At 40.2% G+C, this 25027-nt stretch overlaps 1 protein-coding gene across 1 annotated transcript in view; it reads right to left on the bottom strand.

Moving 5' to 3' along the window:
- Nucleotides 1-21473, bottom strand: part of cntln (centlein, centrosomal protein) — an 83211-nt gene extending 61738 nt beyond the window's left edge. The window contains exons 1-10 of the mRNA XM_080521039.1: nucleotides 21262-21473; nucleotides 20359-20446; nucleotides 16444-16532; nucleotides 14750-14834; nucleotides 11722-11856; nucleotides 10559-10738; nucleotides 8539-8672; nucleotides 7294-7456; nucleotides 6740-6991; nucleotides 65-205 (exon numbers count right to left, since the gene is read on the bottom strand). Of these exons, the coding sequence (XP_080377165.1) occupies nucleotides 65-205; nucleotides 6740-6991; nucleotides 7294-7456; nucleotides 8539-8672; nucleotides 10559-10738; nucleotides 11722-11856; nucleotides 14750-14834; nucleotides 16444-16532; nucleotides 20359-20439 (1260 nt within the window). The 5' untranslated portion in view covers nucleotides 20440-20446; nucleotides 21262-21473. The remainder of the gene's footprint in view (nucleotides 1-64; nucleotides 206-6739; nucleotides 6992-7293; nucleotides 7457-8538; nucleotides 8673-10558; nucleotides 10739-11721; nucleotides 11857-14749; nucleotides 14835-16443; nucleotides 16533-20358; nucleotides 20447-21261) is intronic.
- Between the last annotated feature and the right edge of the window lie 3554 nt (nucleotides 21474-25027).

Genomic DNA, 25027 nt, shown 5'->3' on the forward strand with positions numbered 1-25027 from the left:
TGATGTCGGCTGGCAACCCACGTGCAGTCTTTGACGTGATTGCCGTTAGTGTGTGGTGACCTACCTGCTGCCTTCTGCCCATACTGGAAGATCTGTGATGGAAATTCCTGTCCTCTGCTCTCGGAACTGAACCTTGAATGGAAGCCCGGTCACTGACCGGGGCGGATCTCTGAACCGCTATACCAGCTTCCTGTGACACCGCTGCCTGTTGGAGAAGAGAGACCATTCATCTGTCTGCATTTGTGAAAAGTGAGATACAGGCTTACAAAGTGGAGAACATGGCTTGCCGACAGCTGTTATAATTGCCGGCCCAAAAACTAGCTGGAGTGCACATCTTCACCTGCTGTATGTTCTACACCTGAGCATGTGTGAGTTTGAAGAATAATTGTGTCACCTGAGTACAACATGATTTCAACAATAACACAAAAAAGCTGGGCATTATTCTCATGATTAAATATCACTACATTAAAATGACATTAACCAGAAAAATTCATTCCCTGACAGGCATCCTAATATCTGTCTTTTGTGCACATGAGCAATAAGTAGGCTGAAAGGAAAAGCTCTTCATTTTTTTGGTATATTTCTTCGGAGGATATTGCACCGACTTGCATTCAGACTTATTTAAACCTCAACTATAACTACTAGTTTGTTCGTCTTGGCTGCATCGAAACAACATGCAACAAATATGTACTGGTTTTACAGAAGATGATCAGATATTCATCCCAAGACGGACGTGTCAAACAATTTTACGGTGTGAACAGTCATTTAAACAACAGATTGTGTTATTTGAAGTGTATTGTTGCAAGTGCAACACTAAACAGGTGACTTTCTTTAAAAGAAAAAAAAAAAAAAAGAAAAAAGCAGATGTTAACCTGGTTGATTCTTAACACCCATTTTCTTAAGGAGTTTATGTTGACCACTTCAAATATGTTGTGAAAATACTGGGCTCCCAGGCCCAACAACTCTTTTATAGATGCTGCTGTCGTACATTTAAGCTGCAAACAAATGTGACTATTGTTGTTGTTAGTCATCCTAAATTTCGTTGTTGTATATTTGTGGTTGTGGTTTTTGCCGTCGTCTTGCAAAACAAGTTGCCTTTAGGCAATAATAAAGATAAATAAAAGCATTTCCTGGGACTATGACAAAAGACCATCTTAGAAAAGAGACATATATTCAGTTTCACCTACAGATGAACTTACATGAATGTTGCTTGAATAAAACAATGCAAGCATCAATTTTAGATCCATAGCACTTAAACTTTAATACTCAATTTTTGCCGCTGGTGTGATGAACAGTTCATATGATCCATTGTAATTGTGTGCGTGTGTGTATTTGTCAAGATATATTAGTACTACCGCAGTTTTAGAAATGGTTATATTGAACTGCTGCACAAAGTTTGTCTGGGCTAAGTTAGTGCCCTTTATATTGGCATTATTAATAATACACCCACACACCTCTTCACTTTCTCACCTGCGTGTTGCACCTGTCTTTACTTAAATCCTAAATAAAATGGTGTGAAACCGTAAGAACAGAGTCTCGCTTCTTGCTATCAACAACACTCCAACTCAACACATCGAATCGAGAGCCTTTTGACAAACAAAGGCCTTCACAGCTCTGTTGTGTTTTGGGAGGCCAGGTCGCGAAGAAAATCCACACAGGATGTCATCACCTTTTTCCCCAACAAGTCCGGATTGCATTATCAGAAAGCTGGCATCTGGGCGTGACCTTGTTAACTGCCAGGGTAATCAACTTTAACCAAAGGGGAGGAGAGGGGATGATAAATTATTAGTGAGGAAGATTTTGTTCATGTTTTATTAAATTGGCCTGTCAAAGGGGGTTGGTCAAATTATCTGGGGCCTCGTTTATTGGAGGCCGGCCATATTGGCGCATCTGTTACAATTATTTATAATTTCCAGGCAGGCAGGAGGATGGAGTTCATTTTTCGGCATCAGCCATATAAAGCAATTTAGAAATTAACTGATGTGGGAGTGTCTGACTTTTTTCACTTGCTATTGCTCTCAGTGAACACCAGACCCCCCCACAACACATAAAAAATAGGTATATACATATGTCAGTCGATGGTTTTTTTAAATACATAAAAAGAAATAATAAACATAACAGCAGCTTGGTGAAGATAATGAACAGAGTTTGAGATCGGAAGCAAAAAAAAAAAAAAAAAAAAGAGCGAGTGCAGGTGTGGTGGGAAAAAAAAGAGCAAGGGATAAGGAGGAGGCTGAGGGAGGGGGACGAGAGAGAGAGAGAAAAAAAAAGAAAAAAGCCGGTCTTGGTAATTACTGAACAAGATTAGGTTCTTGGGGGAACTTGTCTGGCACTGGCGGCCCTCACTGGTGAGGATGCGGCAGGCAGGACCATATGGAGCGAGGCTTGTGATTGTGCTCCCTGAAGCTCGTGACCCGTCTGCTGCCGAGCCCTTGAGCTGAATTTGAAATGAGACTTGCCAGGCCTAATGTTCTACACATGCACCATTTATGCCACAAAACAAATCTGATCACTGTTAATTATGGAGTAGCTATAATCAGGAGGGGCGCCTGCCACACACGCGCGCGCCTGCCACACACACACAACTGCATGCATACACAAATGCTTTCTCATGCATTCGCAATCGCATACATCTGTGGAGCGACAGGATGTGTGAAGGTGATTCGATAGGCCTGCGAAGTGAAGGCTACACGGCGCACGCTCCCCAACCAGGCCAGGTGCACTTTGTATTCAAGGAGGTGATCCTTCAAAGAATGTGTGTGTGCATTTATGTATGAGCGTGCGTGTTAACTGGTAGCGCAGTGGAAAGGGACTTTACAGAAGGACAGCGCACAGTGAGTGGGATGTAGGTGCAGGCATGTTTTCTGTTGGTGCACGCATCTGAGAGTCCTCCCACACAGTCTGTTTGACCCGGGTGTATGTACGTCTCTTCAGCAGCACATGGCCGTGCTTCATTAATGAGGCGAGCTGTGCTACACAGAGGTTCTCATCTAATGAGAACAGTTGAGCTTGTAAAGCACACCACTGGCATCTATGTCATTAGTATGTCTCGGGCCCCGGACATGGCCCGGGTCCAAACACACACTCTAACACCCAAACTAATGTCGACAATACAGTTTACTGTCAACACACACAGAAAGCAGAAAATAGGTGGTTGGAAAATATAGTTTTGATATTAAGAAAAAAAGAAATGTGTTCCAAGTAATATCTGTTCTATAAAATCAGAGGTCAACCTGAAGGGTCAAGGGAAAACGCTCGTTATTCAAGTTTGAAATTCCCCGGGTTTTAATCAAGGCAACAATGATTTATAAATAAAAAAAGATATATGGAGAAAGTGTTATGCATTTTCATCATTTGTACTTTCCTCACGGTGACACTACTAAATGGCCAGAAATAAGTTCTGCACATTATAGAAACCTATTCTATCACTTAATACACATTTCGGTATTTGTATCTCGTGCTTCACTCTATTCTCGTTGACTCCTTATGTTTCCTTGCAGCATTGGGTTTCTTAATTTGCATCCAATTTTTGCAATTAATGATGATGATCAAAAGAATGTTTCTCACAAGCTAAAGGTGGCCCATTACAAGATGATCAGTGTATTTATCCATGTGTGTGTGTAACAAGCATTTTAATTAAATAGCTTTTTAGATTAGCCAGTATGAATAACAGGCCAGAGACAGGTGTTTAAAAATACCCCAGCAAGCTGACGGGTGTTTTAATTTATTAAAAACAGAAAAAAGGAAAGGAGCAGCCAGGTCAATGAAGGGAAGGCGGCTACTAATGTAAATGTTACCTTTAAAAAAAAAAAAAAAACACACAAAACTAAGGAATTGCATAAAAAGAGAGACAAACAAAGGCAACCAGAAATTCCAAATAATCTAAACAGCTTAGAACCAACACCTAACAGAATTTTTTTTTATGCAGGTCTTTTAACTAAAATGCATTTTGTAAAACAAAGTTTCAAGAGACACATTTGCTTCATTCCATGATATTTAAATCAAACTTTTCTGGAGTGAATGTGCATTGCTTAACTTCTTTTTGTTTTTTTCTCCCCCCAATGTTGATGAGAGAATAAGCAGCGTTTTGAATTACTGCCCACACAATTAACAACTTACCACTCATTCGGTGTGGTGATGGTTCCAGAAAGCCTGAGGTCTGCTATGGATTGTAATGTCGGTCTTTAATCACCGCCCAGCTTTGACAGTAGCCAATCGCTTAACAACAGTGAATGCAATGATGCTGTTCGGGAGATAGTTGCAAATGATTAAATGTTCATGCTGGTGAGTTAGTTTTGGTTTGCTGTTTTTTTCATTCCACTAATGAGCGATCTTCTCTGCCTCTATATTGTGATGGTGACCACCCAGCCTGGCACCTCAAACCTCCCCAACCTGGCATTTTGTTCAGACTGCGCCGCACTCTTCATGGGGGTCATCCAGGTGCCTGATTTGCAGCCAGACCCTACAGCACCACATCAGGCATCAGGCCACTTCTAACCTGACCCAATGGAAACGTTTCAGTGTCTCCAGAATGCAAAGACAAAACAAATACACAACAACTACAAATACGGTACAAGTGCAACAAAAGAGGAAAATCTGCAAAACAAAATAAGGTCCAACTGGTTCTAATCCTATAATCATGAACAACATAACTGGGGTAAAAATGAAACCTATTAAACTGAGTACACTAATATTGATTGATTTAATAATTGATAGAGAAGAAAACCATATCAAACTAGACTGACAGCTGGGAAGAACAATTTAGTTTCAGATTCAAGATTTTGTAGCTCCAGTTCAGTTTTCCTGTAAAGAGTTAACTTGGAACGAGACAGGAAAAATCAAGTCAATCTTGGTGCACAGCATGGAAGTATAGCACACAATGGGTGTTATTTCTCTCACCCACCCTCCTCTGCTATCCCCACCCCCACCAAAAAAACCACTGCGGGAGGGGTGTTCAAAGCCGTCGCTCTGGTCCATATTCAAATGAGCACTGCGTCTCTCCCCGGCGCTCCTGTTGCGATCAGCACTTTGATCACCTCCAATGGTAACTTCCACAAAAACATTTAAAATTAAAATCAAATCTGCCTTAACAACCTGAGCATTTGAATTTAACAGGTGTTCGGGAAGAAGTTGTTACAGAATTTGCGATTACGTGCTCGGATACACACACCTTTAGTCAAACATGAAGCCCGACGCAGACGCAGGCGTACACATATACGCACAACCTGCCAGCGAAATTACAGAGAGGGAAACAGAAAGCCCTCCTGACTGAGTGCTATACCTTGGGGTAGCTGATGTGTTTACTTTGATGTCAGTAGGTAAGAAAGTTAAAGAAACAAATCAGCCAGACAGCAGCTACATGTGTTCGGCAGGCAAAAGCTATTATTTATTCTTTGCTTTGGTTATGTATGCAATATTTTCATAATTATTTCTCGACCATGGATGTGTGCGATTATTTTTTTCCCCACTTTGACCTGGGTGGCAACGAGGTAAGGGGCAACGACTTCCCGTGTGAGGGAGCGCACACACTGTATATATTCACAGTCATATACATGCATATAGCACAGCACCGACACTCACACGGCACTAACTGCATCTTCACTAAATGTAGTATTAATTACGGAAGGAACACTGCAGTACTGGATTTAATTACTGACTAAATGATCCATTTATACTTTACCACCGGTTAAATTAACGGGGTTAAGTGAGATGGTGTGATTGTAACTCACTTAACATTTGAGCCGATATCTTTCAACTTCCACAGTCTCGGGGCGGCAAAATATCAGCCAATCAAATTAAAGAATTACAGGCATAGCTGTATCTAAACTGCTGCAGAAATATAATTTGAGGCATCAGCTACAGAGTTGATTCACCGTTAAAGACGAGGCGGTCGAAGCTAAAGTGAAAATAATAGAGCTCAACAGATTAAAATGCCCAAAGATGTGCCATCCAGTGTGAATTGAACTGAGGTGGGTCAGAAGCACAAGATATAAATACAAGTTACTGTTCCTAACTAAATGTGTGGTCCAGCAACTGTTTCCACATCGTCAAGAGTTGGTAAAAGCCTCTATTGCCTTGAGGTGACAGTTCAAAGATACTGAACTGAAGACCAACTCCTGCTGACTGACAGATGTAAAACTGTAACTCAAACATCACCGTCAAGAATATTACTGGGGTCCAATTTAATCGCCTCTCTCCAACTCTATCCGTCTTCACCATCTGACTGCAGTGTGCTAAAAGGACTTCCAGTTACTTGGGTGGGAGGAGGGAGAGAAGATTGATAAAGTGAGTCAGAGAGTGCATGTGTGCCTTGGACTGAGTACGAGAGAAGATCAGATAGCTGACATAAAAGACACGGGTGCTAAGAGTGATGGATAGATCAGGGGTGAAGGAGAGCAATATCAAAAGAACGATTCAGAGTTAAAGACCACACCACCACAGGCCATGCTTGAGCGTGTCAGTTACTAACATGGCTGCTAATCCACCTACACACAGTTGTCTCTATACCTTACGATAATGAGACTCTACCCCGAGAAAAGTGATTGACAGTGTCACAATCTCTAGTTATTAAAAGAGGCCATTGGTGTATTATTAGGGGAATCCATCAACATATATGTGTTGATGTACCCACACAAATGTATATCAATGCTCAGCATGTGATCAAATACAGAAAAACATTGCAATTTCAGGACACCTTTTGAAGGACAGATGCTCTAAGGTAAACAATAAGATTGCTTACCTTAAAGTTGGTTTGCTTATTTGGTGAGGAGTAGAGGGCAGTCTGTTCGGCCTGTTGTTGTTGATGTTGTTGTTGTTGTTGCTGTTGTTGAAGAAGTAGCATTTGTTCCCGCTGTTGCTGTCGCTGTTCTTGGAGTTCCAAGATGTGTTGGTCTTTCTGAGCGAGCTGGCTGCTGAGCTCTTGGTGATTCTGGCGGAGCTTGGCCTCACTCGACAGAAGAGCCTGGTAACACTGACTCAGCTCCTTGTACAGCTGCCATCACATACGAGCAAGAAAAGAAGAGAGGAGGTAAACCAGCAATCAAAATCAAATGGAGGAAAATAAAACATATGGCCTATCTTATTTCCAGTGATGGACAAAACGGTCACACAGATCTTCCCGAAGAGGCAAACGAAAAAAGAAAAGAAAAAAAAGATTTAAGTGAAAATTGACTCAAAGTGGATCAACGTTTCTTTATATTCTCCGGTGAACTTCTACGCATGGCACAGTGGTACAGTCATCAGGTATTAGAGTTACTATCCAAAAGCAATCAGATACAGTGAGCAGGCGAGTACCTGCTGATAGGACGTGGTGTCGGCAGTATGCGCCTCTTCTTGGTTCCTCATGACTTTCTGGGTGTCAAGGTTCAGTCCTTCCAGTTGCTTGATCAAGTTGCTCTGCGCTGCTGCTTGGTCCGTGCTCTCTCTGTACAGGGTCTGCATTTCGGCAAAATCCCGACTACACACAAGGAACATGTCTGTATGCTTTATTTTAAGATGACATCTCAATGACAATGTTCCAATTAAGCTGGTGAAATTACAAATCCAGTTTCTCATTGTTCAAGGCTTGTCACAGCTCAACTACATTTGATGGGGGAAGAAAATAATTGCAATTGATAATGTGGGGGGGGGTCTGATTAATCCGGAACAAAGCTTGGGTCCTCTACCTAATACACTACAATACCACAGCTGTTCCCGGTGCTGCACTCTTTTTGACAGACTTCACAAATGTTGCTTAAATCTGTCTACCAGTTTAGGATCACAGCCTTACATAAACTTTCAACTTTTCAAGCTCTTCTGTTACCCATTGGTATTTCTCATGTTTGTAGTACCCACTCAATAACCTATTATCTATTCTTTCAACTTGAATTAGAATACTGGTATCATGTTTAAAGATCAATAGCACCATTATTGACACAACCATTGATAAATGATCACAGATCAAGGAGGTTCATACTTTTGTTTTCCTATTCTATTTACATAGCAACAATTCTGACCATCAAGTTTCATTTCTGACACCCCCCACCCCCCCCAATGGAATTACCAATCCACTCCTCTTACTTATAAGGACATCTCTAATCGCTGAGCTAAACCTCACGAAGAGTCTATAGCCCTTGTGTGACTGACATGTCAGTGTGCCTCTGGCATTAAAACAGAAAAGTAGTTAAAAAAGGTTGAGATTACCACTAAGGCTCCTACAGTTCTCACAGTTTTTATCATATCGACTAAAGCTTAGCCAAAGCCTTCCCGGTTTCCCTTTCCTCCTCCTTTTAAAGCACATCCACTATGCAGGGCTTATCAAGTGGCTTTACGTGAGCGAGAGTGGGAGAAATCTGTGTCACCCCCAAGCCTAGTAGCAAAGAGTGCAATACACTAACACCTCCAGTAACCTATTTAAAGTGAGGTGTAAAGTGAGTCGTTCACATATTGCCAGTCTCGTCCCAGGTTCAATCAACTCATTAAAATCAGTCTGCAAGTGTGACGTCATCAAGGTGTGGTTGCAACAAGACCAAAAACACGGCCTGATATTGAAGTGCTCACCAAAGTTGATGGAGTCGCTCTGCTTTTGCTGCCACCTCCTTTTCTTTGGAAGAGAGCTGGGCTGCTAAACCAGCGTTGTGGTTCGTCAACGCAGATTGTTCCTGCCACGCCTTGTGCAGCTCCTCCTCCAGATGCTGGTGTAGAAGAGCAACAATAGTTGCAATTAGAGGGGAATTACAATAAGCTGATGAAAATAAATTGTAATATTCAATCTTCTAACCGAGTTTGGAATATTTAAATTGGGTATCGACACACATTTAGATTTATGGAATGTGAAACATTGTTTAATGCAGTTTTGAGCCCCAGACCTTTATTAACTTAACAGTTTGCCACCCAATGACTTTAAACTATGTTACACAGTAAACAGACTTCAACAAAACACTGTAGCAAAAGTTATATAAGCTTTGTGTTTTGTGATGTTTGACTGTTGTTCACAATGATGTTTTTGAAAGATATGCAAGTCGGGTTTTTTTTTTTGCATCCATTATGAACCTTTATGAAACTATTATATAGTTCTGTTTCTCCAACAAATGTTTGAGGGAAAATAATTTTAACTACATATTTTGACCGGATTGTGGATGTTAGGTTTGGCTGAGCCCAGAAGATTTTTATGACTTTTCAATGGTCCGTGCAACTCTGGAGTTTGAGAATGGTTGCCCCAGCTGCTGTCAGCTGTGATCATCTCACACATATGAAATGAACAATAGAAATGATTACAAAAATAAAAGCTTTAATACCAAATATAAGCGGGTAGCACATATTCTCACTGGTTTGAACTCTCAAAGCAAACCAATGTGAGAGCAAAATTTAAATGGACATATTTTCCTTCCTTAGTAGAAATCCAAAGAGCATTTCTGGGCATTTTCTGCATTTCTGGGCATGAAGCATACAAAGATAATGGAAATTTGGATCAATCATGTGTTAAACAAACTAAATATTTGACAAAAAAGTATGTAAAAATAGTCAGAATTCAATGGTATATTTACAAATAATGGACTGAAAAAAAAAACTTGGTGAAAAGCTGCATTGGCCTTTTTGGCCAAAGAAATATTAAACACGATGCATTTTTACATACATGCACATAAATGAGACATTTCTGGTAAAATCTTTACTTAGTCAAAACAATTGCTGTGACCTTGCCTGCACATTCCACATTATCAATCCTTAAAATCAATGCAAGATATAAAAAAAAAAATGAGGAACCTGCGGAGTGTCCTATACTGTGATGGATGTGCATAGACGAGTCGCTGTGCTTCATCCTGTCCAAGTGTTTTTACTTGGCAGCTCTGACTTATTCAAGACTTTGTGTCTGACTGGATTTGACTCTGGTATCAGTGTGTTTCATAAAGATTAGCCTGTAAGAAAGGAGAAAATGTGAGTTTTCTCATGCCTCAAAATTCAAGTCTTGGCAGAAAACATAAAAAAGAAAAAGAAAAAAAAAAAGGCGAAAGGCTGTTTATTGAATTATCGAAGTCTCCAAGGATTCAGAATGTGATATGACTTACTCAATGTTTATAAACCACAAGATTATTCCTGATGAGTAATGTATTAATCTTAATGATGACAGATGTAATGAAACAACTCTGAAAACTACTTTCTTGCATTTATTGAAAGTGAGAAAAAAAAAAAAACAACAGCCACAAACTCTTGAGCCACAACATTCCATGCACCTTTGCAGGTTTCAGTCAGCTCAATTCATTTTTTTTTTAACCCCAAAACCAGGAATATCTGTCTTCCCCCCCTGTTAAATTATAATTCTTCTGCCTTTGAATGCAGTCCCTGCATATTTATTCCGGTGCTTTGCTACAGAGATCTTTTTATATTCAAGAGATGAGGAGGAGAGCAAGTGAGGGATCAGAGAGTTCAAGGTGTGTGTGTGTGTGTGTGTGTGTGTGTGTGTGTGTGTGTGTGTGTGTGTGTGTGTGTGTGTGTGTGTGTGTGTGTGTGTGTGTGTGTGTGTGTGTGTGTGTGTGTGTGTGTGTGTGTGTGTGTGTGTGTGTACTTGTCCCCATGTTCATACCTTTAATCTGGCCTGGGCAGCATCCCTATGGTCTCGTTGGCTGTTGGCCTGCCTGTGTTTCTCCTCCAGGTCAGCTTGCAGGGCGGCGCAGCGGGAAGTTAATCCCTCTTTCTCCTCCTCTAGAGCCTGCACCACCTGCCGCTCCTCCTCCTCTTTCCTCCTACACTTTGTCTTCATTTCCTGGATAAGAGAGGTGTGTGTGTGTGTGTGTGTGTGTGTGTGTGTGTGTGTGTGTGTGTGTGTGTGCGTGTGTGCGCGCAAGGAAAACGGGGGGGTCAATAGGGCCAAATAAACAACATTGACAAAAGACAGAGAATAGAAAAAGTAGCAATTCAAACTGAGAAAATGAAGAAGAAGAAAAAAAAAAAAGAGCGCTGGAGAGGTGGAAAAAGAGAAGTAACCCATGGGGTTGAGCCTGAAATGAATATGTAAACAGTGAACCGACTTTTCTGCGGGAGCCCCCTGCATGGATCACTGATTGGCCAAGGTCACCTGTGCTGTATGACAGGACCCACACGGCCAGATGTGGGCTACTGCGGGCTGAGTCGTGCTGCAAGAGCTGGACTCATGCAGGTACAAGGGCCAGTCTGTCAGCTTTAATGACAGACTCCTAATGAGAATGGTGCTTGCTACAAAACCCATTAGACTCAACCCAGGTCTCCTTTGATGCTGTCCCCCACGATTTCTCACCACGAGACCCCACCAAGACTGTGTAAGGACCATTCCTTTATCAATTAATCATAGCCGGGTCCCATCTAACCATAATTAGAGAGAAAGCCACACCATCACATGCACAAATTTCACTTTCCCCCACTGAAGAGGGCATTAAGTATTAATCTGCAAGTTAACAACCTCCTTTCCTTTTTCTGTCTCTCTCCTTCACACACAGACCTTCCAGCTGTTAAGTATTCTCTGTTGTTTGAAGCCAGAAAGAAAGCTATAAGCAAGGAAGGGTGAGACAGAGTGAGGGTGAAAACAAGAGAAAAAGATGCCAAGACACCGAGATTGTGTTTAAGAGGGCTGAAGAATCCTCTTTCGCTTCTAAATGATTCAAACGCCTGAGGCAATCGCCACGGGGGAGTTGTCGTGTTCGGTGCCACACAGAAAAGAGACTTCTCAGAGCTGAAGGCAAAGGGATGCCACGGAAAAGTTGTTGCACCAACCTGAAGTTCCTGACTCTTCTTGACCAGTTGTTCACGCAGAGCTGTCAGCTCCTCGTTCATTAGAGTGCGCTCCTCTTCCACTGTTGTCCTCCCCTCTACCAAGTTGTTAATCTCCTGCTGCTGCCCCGTCACTTTCTGTGACAGAGATGAGAAAAGAAAAACCGAGTACAACACAGGGGGAAAACAAAACAAAGGAAGACAAGGTCTACGGGTTAAATTACATCTTGGACTCAAAACAAAATAGTGTCCAGCAAAAGAGTGAGAAATATACACAAATTCCATTTACATGGAAGGTCAAACAGGGCAAAGCAGTGAATCTCAAGATTTTGAATTTTTTTTTATTCTATTTTTTCAAACAAATTTTTATAACAATTCATTAGCAACAGTTTTTTTTTTTTTTCCAATTGATCATAGAAATGATAAACTGTTATATTAAGTCAAGCATACAACTGAAGCAGCCAGGGCAAGTCAGAATGGTACACCAAGTCAATGGTAAATTTAAACATTGGTAAATGTTCACTTCAAGTTTGTTGGCAGCATTGTGGCCTTCATAGGAAAAGCCTGGCTTCTTCACACTGCATCAGTTGGGGTTCGGCATTGGCTGGAAATCCACAGCCTTCTGTGGGTGCACCCTACTCTCAAATACCACTGTGCTCTGGGATGCACTTAATTGCCACGTTGAGGGAAATCGCTCAGATATATCCAGATAGTGGATTTAGCGTTCTTTGGTACTTCTAGCTTTCTGTGCGAAGAACAGAGAGGCTTTAATAGAGATTTATACTAGTACAAAAAAAAATTCAAATGTTGATAATGAGATAGGGAAGAATATTTTGAACCTTGGTAACACTCAATTGATAGAGAAGGGGGGGAAAAGGGGGGGGGGGGGGTGTCTGCCAAGTTGGAGGTCTAGGACAGAAAGATTAGCACTTAAAAATCCCCAGTACAGTTTAAAAAAAAATGAAAGCTAATTATGTTACAAAAGTAGAGAGAGAATGAGGTGGAGGAAAAATAGAAGATAAGGGGAAAAAAAATAACATCATCAAAGTGGAAGAGCTGATAAATTAAGAAAAAAAAAAAGTGAGATACAGTGTGGAATCAGCAGACCATCACATCTCCCCCCCCCCCCAAAAAAAAGAGGAAGAACCAATTAATCACTTTGTGGGTATGGCTGAAGACTGTAGATGAGATGATGACTGTCAGAGGGCCGGATGACACAGCACAGAGCCCACAGCTATTAATGAGCTTTTCAAAAAAGCCTGCACATCTCTTTTCAAGATGTGCAACAAAATGAGTACTTTCTGTTAAAGCCACTTTAGAACTTCTCAACTGAATTGATTTAACATACTGTGGTCTACACGTAGGCATAAATCTGATGCTTATACAGAATAACTCTTGACGCTTCTAAAACCAATGATAGTTTTTAACATATTAGCTTCACCTCGTGATTCTACTTGTCAATAATCTGCGGCAAAGTGTTCACAGAAGGAGGGTTACTTTGGAGTTAGTTACGTGAAGTGAATGTTTGTTTGTTTTTTGCTGCTTTAGTCATAATATTGAGGAAGTGTTCATCTTTGACACTTTTTTTCTTAACCAAAAATTGCAGGGTGATACATTAAAAAAAATTTATCATACAATAATTATATGTACTCAGCAGACAGCTGATGAAGTTTGCACCTGATAATCTCCTTAATCTGTTGAAAAATCAGTACCATCAATTCACTTGTTTTTTTGTTTGTTATTTTTTTTAAGCAGAAACATGCAAGTGACCCCGACGTTCATATAAGTTAATCTATAAGTATAGCACATAGAGGGTGGTTAAGCAGCGAAATGCCCCGCCATGGTTCTCCTCTCACAGAGTATTTGAGAATAAAACAACGCCAACATATTTCTCTTGAGCAAAAATTAAGACTCACACATCTATTGTGTGAGTCCACCCGATTATGGCTGGAATATCATCACATTCTTCCATAGCTATGTATAACTTTTGTTAGTTAACAAAAACCACAATGATCAATTTCAGACAATTACAAATTTATGTTAATTTCTGCTCATAACTCCATCAACATCTTACAAATGACACTGTATTAAAAACCTGCTACAGCCAACGGACAAGAGTGTCTTAATAGTAGTATCAGCAGCTACCATTGAGATAACCACTCATTTTCTATTTTTATTGTATTTTTACCTTGAATGCATTTGTTTTAAAAATTTAAGCTTTATATCACAAAGTCTCTATTTGACATGTCTGCAATTAATAACACTACTTCTCACACATTGTGCAATGGCTTTCTTTTTTTTTTGTCAGTCTGTTCTTACTGCACACAGAGCAGCAGTAGTCCATCCTTTAATTTGTAAATAAAAATATGTCAGACTTTTACACCCTGAGCTTAAACACTGGGTGAAACATACCAAACTAAGTTCACAGTCATGAACTATGCAACAAGACTTGGAGTGTCTGTGATTCAGGGATATTCCGTTCCCATCTTTGCATATCCTCTGAGTGAACAGTGAACTGTGTTGACTGTCTCCACTTCTCTATTGGCCTCAATCTGTAGGCATGAATCTTGCGATAAAACAAGGTTTGCCATAAACACGTGTTGCGGTCCGACATGAGACGTTACGGTTATCACTGCTTAAGAGGGTAATGTCAAAAAGCACTGGTAAGCTGATGACTCCATTACATCCAGGCTCATTAAGAGCAAACACGATTCTGGATGAGGGACGCTAATGAAGGAGGCTGACAGATGCTTCAGAGTAGGGATGATGATTTGGAGTAAATTGCATTAGTGATGTCATTATCATCAGCCATCACACCATCAAGAGACTCACTCAAGGGAAGAAGCACAAATGGAGGTGAGAGAATACAGGCCAAATGGCTCCAGCCTCAAACACAGAGATTCTGTTTTATTCCGAAATATGAGGTGCATCATTAGCAGGTTTAACTTCCCTCCATGGTTTCATAAAACGTGTCACAAACAGACATATCAGAGATAATGACAACCAGTGTTTTAACTCCGAGGTACCATACCTGGTCCAGCTCCTGTATTGTGTAATCTTTGGACTGAAGGATCTCCAACACTTTCCCGTCTTTAGTCTCAGCTTTCTGCTTCTCACTGAAAAGAAGCATGAAAATATTTCATTAGCTTCACATTGAATAGACTGTGGTGCACCTTGAGGGAGGTTCTCTCATTCAGGGTGGAGTGGATGTGTTGGTATTCACGGCTTCCACAAGACAACAAATAGATGGGAGAAACTGAACAGTTATATAATGACTCTTTTATTGTGAAACAATCAATGTGCATCTGTTGTGCTCCACAAATTTACTGGGTTGGCTTTACTGGTTAAAAAGTGCCATTGTCCCCCAAAACTCTGTAATTAGTTTTCATGGTCAACTTCAAATGAAAAAAACAAAACAAAAAAAACAACATGTTTGTTTACTCATTCACTCCAAAAGACTACAGTATTAAGATACTTCAGCACCAAACCCTGAAACTTCTTTCAGTCCCACTGCCACTTCTTTTATCATAATGAATTTTTCAGAAGACAAACACAAGGCTTCAATGTGGGACCTTTTCGTTTCAACTACTTCAGATCACCAGGGACCAGCCCACTCCCTGCACTCATCACTTGTTCCCTCTTCTCCTCCCGTCTTTGAGACCCTCTCGATCGTATCCTTGCCTCTTCTGATCAGCCCGCTCCCCTGGCAGACCCTGAAATAAGTATCGAGGGTCCCTGGAGGGGCGGCAACGCAGGCAGGCCGAGCAGCATCTGCTCGTATATTGGGCTGTGTTCACCATGTCCTGAGCAACCAACCAATCACTCTACAAGACCCACACAAGAGAGGGAGGGAGGAATGAATGGCGGTTCCCAGTTGGGCGCCAGCGCTTGACTGGAGTCGACACAATTACCATGTCAATATCCTCCTGCGCATCAGGTGATACGATACACATACACTCTCTGGGTGCATGTTCCGCCAACAGTCTCCACAGACCAACATACTTTGATGGGTTTCCTAAGGGGGCTATAAGGAACTGAAGAGGGCATAGAGTAGGTACGAGAAGCACAGGTACTGAGAAACTCTCTGCATGCTCCTGCACTGTATTTTATCTCTATTAGAGCTCGACTGGCAAACCTCAAAGAGTAGGTGATATGCACCAGTGATGGAAAGTAAAAGGAATTTGCAGTTAGAAAACACAACAATAAAGCTTTACATTTCAGTGGCTGTGGGATCAAGAACCAACAAACTGATTATTCAAAGACTATCTAAAGTCATGCCTGTGTCCAAATGAGGGCGAATACAGCACATTAATCCAAATATGCATCATCAGGAAAACAAAAAAGCAAGAATCTGTCTTTTCTCAAAGTTCCCATGCCACAATTCCTGCGCAGCTTAGCCACCCTGCAAAAGAGGTCATGTTCAAGCTCGCTATTATCCGATAAAGACAAGCATTTGGCAGGACTGTTTCAACTGTCCAGCATGTGAGCAGCAGAGGAAGAGTGTTTTCATTAAAAAAGGTTTCGACTGTTTGAACTTCGAGACCAGGGATAAAAGGGCTTAAATCAGCATCTGCACCAGATTCCGTCATAACCCCAGTAGAAATGCCAAGGTGCTTTAAACACCCGTGGAACGACTTTCACACAGATTTCCCCTCACTTGTGAGATAAGGGATTGTTCGGCTGCTAAGATTCTCAGGTAGCAATGTGTAAGATGAATCTACTCACCGCTCAACAACCAAACTGACAGCCTGGGTCAAGTCTGGATTTGCCACTTGCAGGCGCTTCCACAGGGACCACACAAACTCCTTGTCTGCCTGCAAAAATAAAGGATTCAGCAAGTCAGCAGCTCATATCCTTAATGAAGATGGACCTAATGGTGAATAACTTCCAATATCCTTGGTGATGAACTTTATTTAAATAAATCTTTAAAAAGGAGAATCTGCAACACATCACACTCTGACTGAAAAAAAACAAAACAAAAAAAAATAAACTAAATTAAATTGGATGCTCGGTGGCATTAGCATACGACAGTCGGGTTAGCGATCAATAATTCAAAAATCTTGTACAAAATATATTTTTTTATCTGGTCAGACCTCTCTAATCAAGAAACTCTCTTAGCTGTAATCTCCATCGCTGGGATGCGACCTTCGACTCAAGGGGAGCCAGCATTGACACTTGTCATTATGCACTATTTATGACTGGGGAGTGCTGGGATACAAATCAAAACACAGCAGTCGAGCTTGCACTTTCTTTATTAATCAATTGCTTTCCAGATATGTTTTTCACTGCAGCTCCAAAGTAACTAGCCCCAAAGAAACTCAAAACTGATGACAGAAAGAGTCATCTTCAAGCAGAAAAACTCAGGCAGCCCCTGACACATTTCCAATTCAAATTGTCTCGCTGGTTTTTCAAACATTTTTAAGCTATATTACATTTAATGAGGGACATCTAAAAACTACATTTTCTGACATTAAAAGACAGAATTATACCAAATCGACCTAATATAAAATTATCTGATAAATTATGTTCACATCATCATAAGATAAAAGTCATCGCTCCCCCTGGAATCTACTGGTCTCCAATTAGTACATGAATTTTAACCCCCTTTTCAAAAGTGTCTAATCAATTATTAATTCAAATGGCAGAAGCAGACCTTGATAAGACCATGAGCTGATCATATAAAGTGTAAGGACTGTACGTCTCTGTATCTATATGCAGTGTGTGTGTGTGTGTGTGTGTGTGTGTGTGTGTGTGTGTGTGTGTGTGTGTGTGTGTGTGTGTGTGTGTGTGTGTGTGTGTGTGTGTGTGTGTGTGTGTGTGTGTGTGTGTGTGTGTATGCACGTGTGTGCATGCAAAAACAGGCAGCGTGCAGATGATAGAGGCACAGAGATCTCGCCAAATCAACCCTGGAACGCAGCGAACGATTAAATGAGGCAGCATGTTATAGTTGAAATATGTGGTCTCGCTCTGTCTGGCCTTTGGCTGCCATTAACTGTTTCACAGACAAATGTTCAGTCAGGACCCTCATCAAGAGCCCTCCTCTGCCGTATATGTGTACTTAAAGATGCATTGAATGTGTGTTTGATGATGACTGAATTATTCATTTTGAATCTAGACACTGAAACACCATGGGCTAAACATACCAGAGAGAGCCGCTGGAGTTCAGCACATATTAGTAGAATTAGTCTGCTCTAGCAGGAACATTTGCTGGCTGACAGATGAGACTCTTTATAGTTAATGGCTGTCCTGAAGTAGATCGTGCCAGAGACTTTATACATCAGTAGTATTCAAATGACACTATTTAACATTGTACACTGCACAACTTAAAGTCCTTATTAGACATACAGAATCACTGATGGTCCACTCGACTGAAGACCACCAAGGACGGTTTCTATGTCAGCTCGACAGGGCCAGTGAGTATAGAGTGTACGAGAAATCTAAAAGCACTCAGCAACTTCGTGCATTCAGACTCATTCAGAGAAGATACATGTACATTTTGATGTTGCGGTTTAACATGTCCTCATTAGCATTCCAGATGTCAATAGGGCAATGGTCTGCTCTCCATTGTTAAAAAAAACAACTAAAAAAGCAAGAATACAGAGAAATGTTTCATCTTTTTAACCTTCAAAAATAAGTTGGCTGTGGAAGGTGGACTGAGGAGAGCCCTACAAATGACTGGTGTTTAATGACAAAGAAACCGGAATAGGCCACCAATATTGATGTTGTTTACAAGGAGGGTCAGACCCACCAAACAGAGATCACTGATGTTGCTGGGGTGAAAATTGAATCTCTGGCAGTAGTTTCAAGCCAGAGCGCAGTGTACGAATATCCTACGATAATGGAGAACAACCTACACCATCTCTATGACTTCCTCATGAAGCACAAGACCTTCAGCCAGAGACTCGTACCCCGTAAGTGCACCACGGAGCACCGCAGGAAGTTGCCTGTGGCCATCAGTCTTTATAATGGCTCAATCTGAGCGTGATGCACTCATTCAAGGCTGTTAATCCCAGCAAGTAAGCAAATATTTCCATATTAGTTTGCACAGAGATCCATTATAACAAACAATTTCTCCCTGGGAATACTAAGGTACTCTGATTCTGATAAATACCTTTAAGTCATACACTAATACAGAGCAGCAGATTTATGCAAATCTGTGTGAAACAAATTCAAGCTGAACTGAGAGAAACAATCGAAAAGACATTAAACAAAAGAACAATCATCTTCTTCACCAAATTTCCACCAATTCTTTTATATGCGCTAATAAAAAGTGTCTTACTCATGTGACAGTTCCACTGATTTCTAATGACTCTTCACCAATTCTTTCAGTTGAGCCTTATTTATAATCTGTGCCTGTGAATTAGTAACAAATGCATTAATTAGAGGTTATTGAATGGCATCGCTCAATATGTAAGATGCAGAGATGTGATTGCTGCTACAACAAAGTTAAGTGAGCAAACTCCTGAAAGTGAACTTAAAAAGTCAACCCATAGTTGTTACACAGGGGAAAAAAAAAAGAAAAAGAAAAAAGCAGCAGGCACACATGTGGTTACAGCCAGACAGCACCACAACAAATGCTGCTGCCCGGTGCGTTAGGTGGTATCTATAGTCTAATAAAAACTGAAATGTAACACTTCATTTGCTTGCCTTCACAGCTGTCTACCTACCTGTGCTGCAAGGTAATGTGGATATGCAAAGTGAGAAATGCTGGGATCAATTCACTCATGTTATGAGACACCACCTGGTGGTGAGCAGGCAAGGACTTTCTCAGTCACTGATTCACAAAGTGAAATTGAAATGCTCTCAGATCACCTCAGGAGTGAGCATGGCTGTGTTTATTTCAACAAAGAGAATTAAGAAGGGTTTTTGTTTTCACACTATTTACTGCATCTGCCGAACAAGTAATTTGCAGACATCTAAATGCAACAAACTTAATATGGCCCATGAAGTTTCGTAATATTGGAAGCATATATTTTAATAATAAAAACATTTACACTTTAAAGTTTGATTTTTGGATTTGAACAGAAACATCCAGCCATTTTTTTTTAATCCAATATCCTCCAAGAAATCTTTAATTCATATTCAGAAATGCTAAATGACAAACAGAATATGATCTTTTTGTACAGCAATTTAATTTATATTTGGTCAAACACAAAAGAAAAACATTTTCAGTCATCAAAATTACAAAGATCTTTGATATAATTTTGAGAATATTGGATATAATTGAAAAACTGAGAAAAGTTTAAAATATAGGATCAATAAAATAGTTTTTCACACTGACAAAAATGATGTGAAGTGCTCATTGCTCTTAGCAGATGTTTACTCAAGCCTTAGATTGGACAGTTGACAACATTAAAAGATGACTAAAAACAGGATTTGTATTGTTGATACATAATATACATTGCAAAATGCTTCATATTTCATAGAAAACAATTTCATTTCTATCTAATAGTCCTTGTGTGGTTAAAAACAGTTTTGACAAGCAAGAGCTGGGAAACGCCTTAACAGTCAGCTGCTGTGAAGTAAGGTTATATGGTATCCGTCATATTACCATAACATAAGACAAGAACATAGAAATGTGAACGCTCAGAATAGAAGCTCAAGTACAGCATTAATCCGCATATTAATCACTGTGCATACCTGGCATTGTAGTAACTCATCTGACAAATTCTTCACCTCCTCCTCCAGAACGAGGATCCGAGCGTCATCTCTGGAGCCCATTTTCAGACTGATGAAGGACGTAAGACAAAAGCTGAGGTCAGTTTGTGGGATCTCATCCAAGGCCAGGCAAACCAAATCTATTTATATAGCACCATTCAGACACAAGGCAATCCACAGTGCTTTACAGGGAAATAAATGAAATAGATTTAAAACAAAGTGATTAAGATGGCATAAAGAGGAGAATAAAGTAAAAAAAATCTATTGTTTAATGGAAAAGCTGAGCAAATAATATTGCTTTGAAACCTGATTCAAAAGAAGCATGTGTCAGCAGTCCTCATGTGTTGAGGAAGTTTGTTCACGGGTGAGGAGAGTAGGAACTCGAAGCTGCTTCACCTTTTTGCTTCTGACTCTGCGGACTCTTAGTAAACCTCTTCCTGAGGATCTCGGGAGTCTGGTTTCATAATCCAAAGTAAATCTGAGAAGTATTTAGGCCCGAGACTATTCAAAGCTTTGTGGACCAGAAGTAAGATTTTGAAGTGGATCTTTTGACACACAGGCAACCAGTGCAGAGATTGAAGCTCGGGTGTATCCAACCTCTGTCTTTGTGTTTGTTGGTGACACCTTTAAAACACACCGTGATCATATAATCTAACTTACAGGAAAATAAATGCAGAACTGGACGCATGCAGCCGTGAACAAAACAATTTTACAACATAATTATGTCACGTGAATCGCTCGTGGGAAACAGGACTGTGATTTCCTGAAAACACGACGAACAGGACGTTTGTTTAGGAGGTGACATTTTAGTAAACATTGCACGTATCCTGCGCAAACAACATTTCCAGTATGGGACAGACAAGAGAGCCACAGACTGTCGATTACCTGCGTGGATATCTTGCTCAGTCGACAGCGATCAACAAGTGTCACTGTGATGTGTAAACATAACAGTGCTCGTATAGCTGATGCTAACCACCCCCAGCTAAGCTGTCACTTTTCTGTTTATCTGGGGCTGATAATCGCCTCCTGCGGGGAATCGGAGCTCCGAGCGACGTCAGGATTCGCCACCAATGAGAGGGAATGCGTCCACAAACGAGAACATTCTCATAACGTAGTCGCAACTGAGCGTATTGAGGCTAAAACAAACTTTTTGAGCTCTCCGTAACCACGGCGACAGCTTCCTTCTTTCAAACGAGCCCGCTGTTTCCGTTTCTGCTGTATCCGCGTCATTGCGTCACGACCGCTACGTCATTTCACGACACTTTGTGCCGACTTACGGCGGTGAATAATTTCTTTCAAAAACTCAAGCGGTGATGATTTCAAAAGGAAACGATAGTTAAATTGCTCAATTATATCTCATCTTCACCCGTTGCGAGGAAAAAAAACCCTGGTGCACAGCAGCAATAGAAATCTGAGGATGGGTAGTTTTTCCTATTCATTTCTGAGCCAAATTACTGGTTGTAAATGTTTGATCAAAGTACATGTTTCAATAACTTAAACCAGTTTATGTGTATTATAGACACATTTAAATAAAATCAACTTTTAGTGTGGCAACAGTTGCAGACTGCATGCACAGCCTGACCAGATTTGAAATCAAAGGACTCTTACAAGCTCAAAAAAGTGATTTTTTTTTTATTTATTTTTTTTAGCCTTTGGATCTCAACACGGTTAAAATATAGTCTCGTGGCTCATCATCATCCCACATTTGGTATTTGTGATATGGAGAAAAGCCCAAAATATTTTTGGAAATTATATAATTTAAATCTTGAAAGGAATGTAGGATGCACCCACTCACCAGTCTGTGACAGCACAAACACAGCAAGATTCAGAAAATGTAGTCCAAGTCAGTGTCATCATTTTACATTTCTGGCATGTTTTTGGACTGTGGATGGATAACCAGATTAAACCCATGAGAGAATATGTAATCTCCATTCAGAAAACATGAGAACTAGTTGCTATACAACATGGGCCAGATAATTTACATTAGCAGACAACTCTCCAACACCAGCTGGTTCCTCTTAAGTTATGGTGGGTAGGGTTTTAACACAATAGGATCTGTAACATTTTGATTATTTTTGCCTCAATATTAGTGTGAATGTTTATTCTCATTATAGTTCAGGTGTTTTTATGCTCTGAGGGTTTTTTGTATGTTTTATTTCTCTGTTGCTAAAAACATTTTGAAATATGGATTTTAAGTCACCTGCATCACAAAATTACTTCTGAAAGAACTACACACGTAAGGCTCTATCAACTCCAAAACACATCTGCCATTCTTAGAGCTGTATTGTATACTTGCTGTATTTATTGCAGATAAATGTGTTTTACCTTATTAGGGTGAATTTAAGTGCCTGTCAAAAGGCTACTGCTTTGTACGGTGGGGATGCAATCGATTTCTTTTGCGATATGTCCATATAGGTAATCGAGTAAGCCTCAGCCTCTGAATGTTCAGGTTGGAGGGGGTACTTTGCAGGCACAGCATGATTCTCGGTGGGACAGACTGTGTTAAGTGTGGGTTTCAAGAACATGAAGGATACAGAAAGCAATTGTAATATGTGACACTTTTTTCCGGTTAACTAAAAACGTAACCAGTGCACACCTATTACATCCTAATTTATTTCCATCCATCCATCCATCCATCCATCCATCTTCTATCATGCTTATTCAGTTCAGGGTCACAGGGTGCTGGAGCAAGGATTAGGGCAGGGTACACTCTGGATAGGCCACCTGTGCAAACACATCAAGATAGACACCAATTCACCTCACATGCATGTTTTTGGACTGTGGGAGGAAACCCTAACCTTAATCCTAACCCTAACCCGGATCTGGATCAAGATTGGATTTTATAGGCTTTTAAGGATTACGTAAAAACTACATGACAGATTTTCACCAAATCTTCATCATTGATAGATGTTTGGCCAGCGAAAACTCCTTTAAAAGTTAGAGGTGATCTGGATTCTGGATGAGGATTTCACAGATCTTTGCCACTTATATATGCCTGCCATTTCTTAATTTCTTTCTTTGTGTCAAAGTGAGGAAACATTTTTCATTTTTTCTAAGTCCAGGTCAACCTTTGGCAGACGTCAGAAATCTCTGATTGTTTATCATGCCATCACCAAATCCATTTCTGATTCTGCTCATGGGATCATCTCCATGAGATCCTAAAAAATGTTTTTTTTAAGACTTTTGTTTTTGTTACATATGGTTAGCACTCTCGCCTCTTTAGACATTCAGGGAGGAGGTGGGAGTGAAAAGTGACACTGGAACTAACAAAAACCTATTGATGTTTGTACATTGTACACTTTGGGGCCATGCGGTTAAACAGTGATTAGCACTCTTGCACACCGGGAATCTGAACAGGACGAACCGCATAGGAGATGGATGATTGTACACTTTGTGATTGAGTTTCAATTAAAAAAAAAAAACATTCCACGACTGAAGCAGTAGAAAAGAACTTCTGCTGTAGCCATATTGGTAGGAAACCTTCCTGAATTGCCCTGGTTGTGACTTGATGAATCAGTGCATGTCTCCCACTGGGCTCTGATCAGAGGCGCATTTTAGCTGACTATAAGCTAAGATCAAGACCAACCCTGCAGCGACTACCATGTCCAGACCACCATGGGTCAAGTACTAAATTATAAATAACTACATATGAAAGAATTGCTAATTATTTGATGCCTTGGATGTGGATAACGATTTCTTTGGCTTTTTCAACAACCCAATTAATCCCGAGTTTATTTATTTATTTGGGAATTGGCAATAAATAAATTGTAATACATTTTCTTTGTACATTTTTTTTCACTAGGTTTTAGTTTTTCAGTCCATGAATATCAATAGTCTTTGTATGTCAGTTAACAAATGTATACTGTCCAGTACAGAAAATAAATGATTTTGCCTGTGAGAAAGAATCTTCATTTTCAACAAATTTGTGAGTCAAGCAACTTGGAGAAAAATCGTGTTGTGTCAGTAATTCCTAAGTCTCTTTTCTTTTCCTGATGCAGCCTCAAACAGACTCAGTGATGTAAGGATCAGACCTCTGTGGCAGCCAAACCAGCAGTAAATACCTTTATCTCACTCTGGTTTCATTGTTTGTGGTAATTGTCATGCTGGTGGATGAATTTTGGATCAATGAAACACATTGTAATAAACTGTAATGTATTAACAATCTAAACTTACAACTACAATGCTTTGAGTTTATAATATTTGTTTTCAAGAATGTAGTACCGGTATTTGTAAAAAAAAAGAAAAAAGGTCTTTGGATACAAATACAAGTAAGATGTGCTTGTATCAAAGGAAAGGTAGCCCAAAGCTTTAACCTTATGATATTTATCACAGTGAAAATGTCAAATGAAGAATTGTCTGAGGACACACACACACACACACACACACACACACACACACACACACACACACACACACACACACACACACACACACACACACATAGTATTCCATAGAATAAATGTTCCCTTGTGTCTGTAAGCACAGTTTTACAAGGCTATAAATACTTTAAGTGATATCAAAGCTCAACAGCGACTCACATGACTGTAAAGAGAAATGACAGCGATCGTGATTTTGATCTTTATTTGACAGTTTATGTTCCAAATATGTATTTTTTTCAAAGACATTTTACCTCAGATGATATTTTCTTATT

The sequence above is a fragment of the Blennius ocellaris genome (assembly GCF_963422515.1).
Source record: "Blennius ocellaris genome assembly, chromosome: 3".
In the NCBI taxonomy this organism is placed as follows: Eukaryota; Metazoa; Chordata; class Actinopteri; order Blenniiformes; family Blenniidae; genus Blennius; species Blennius ocellaris.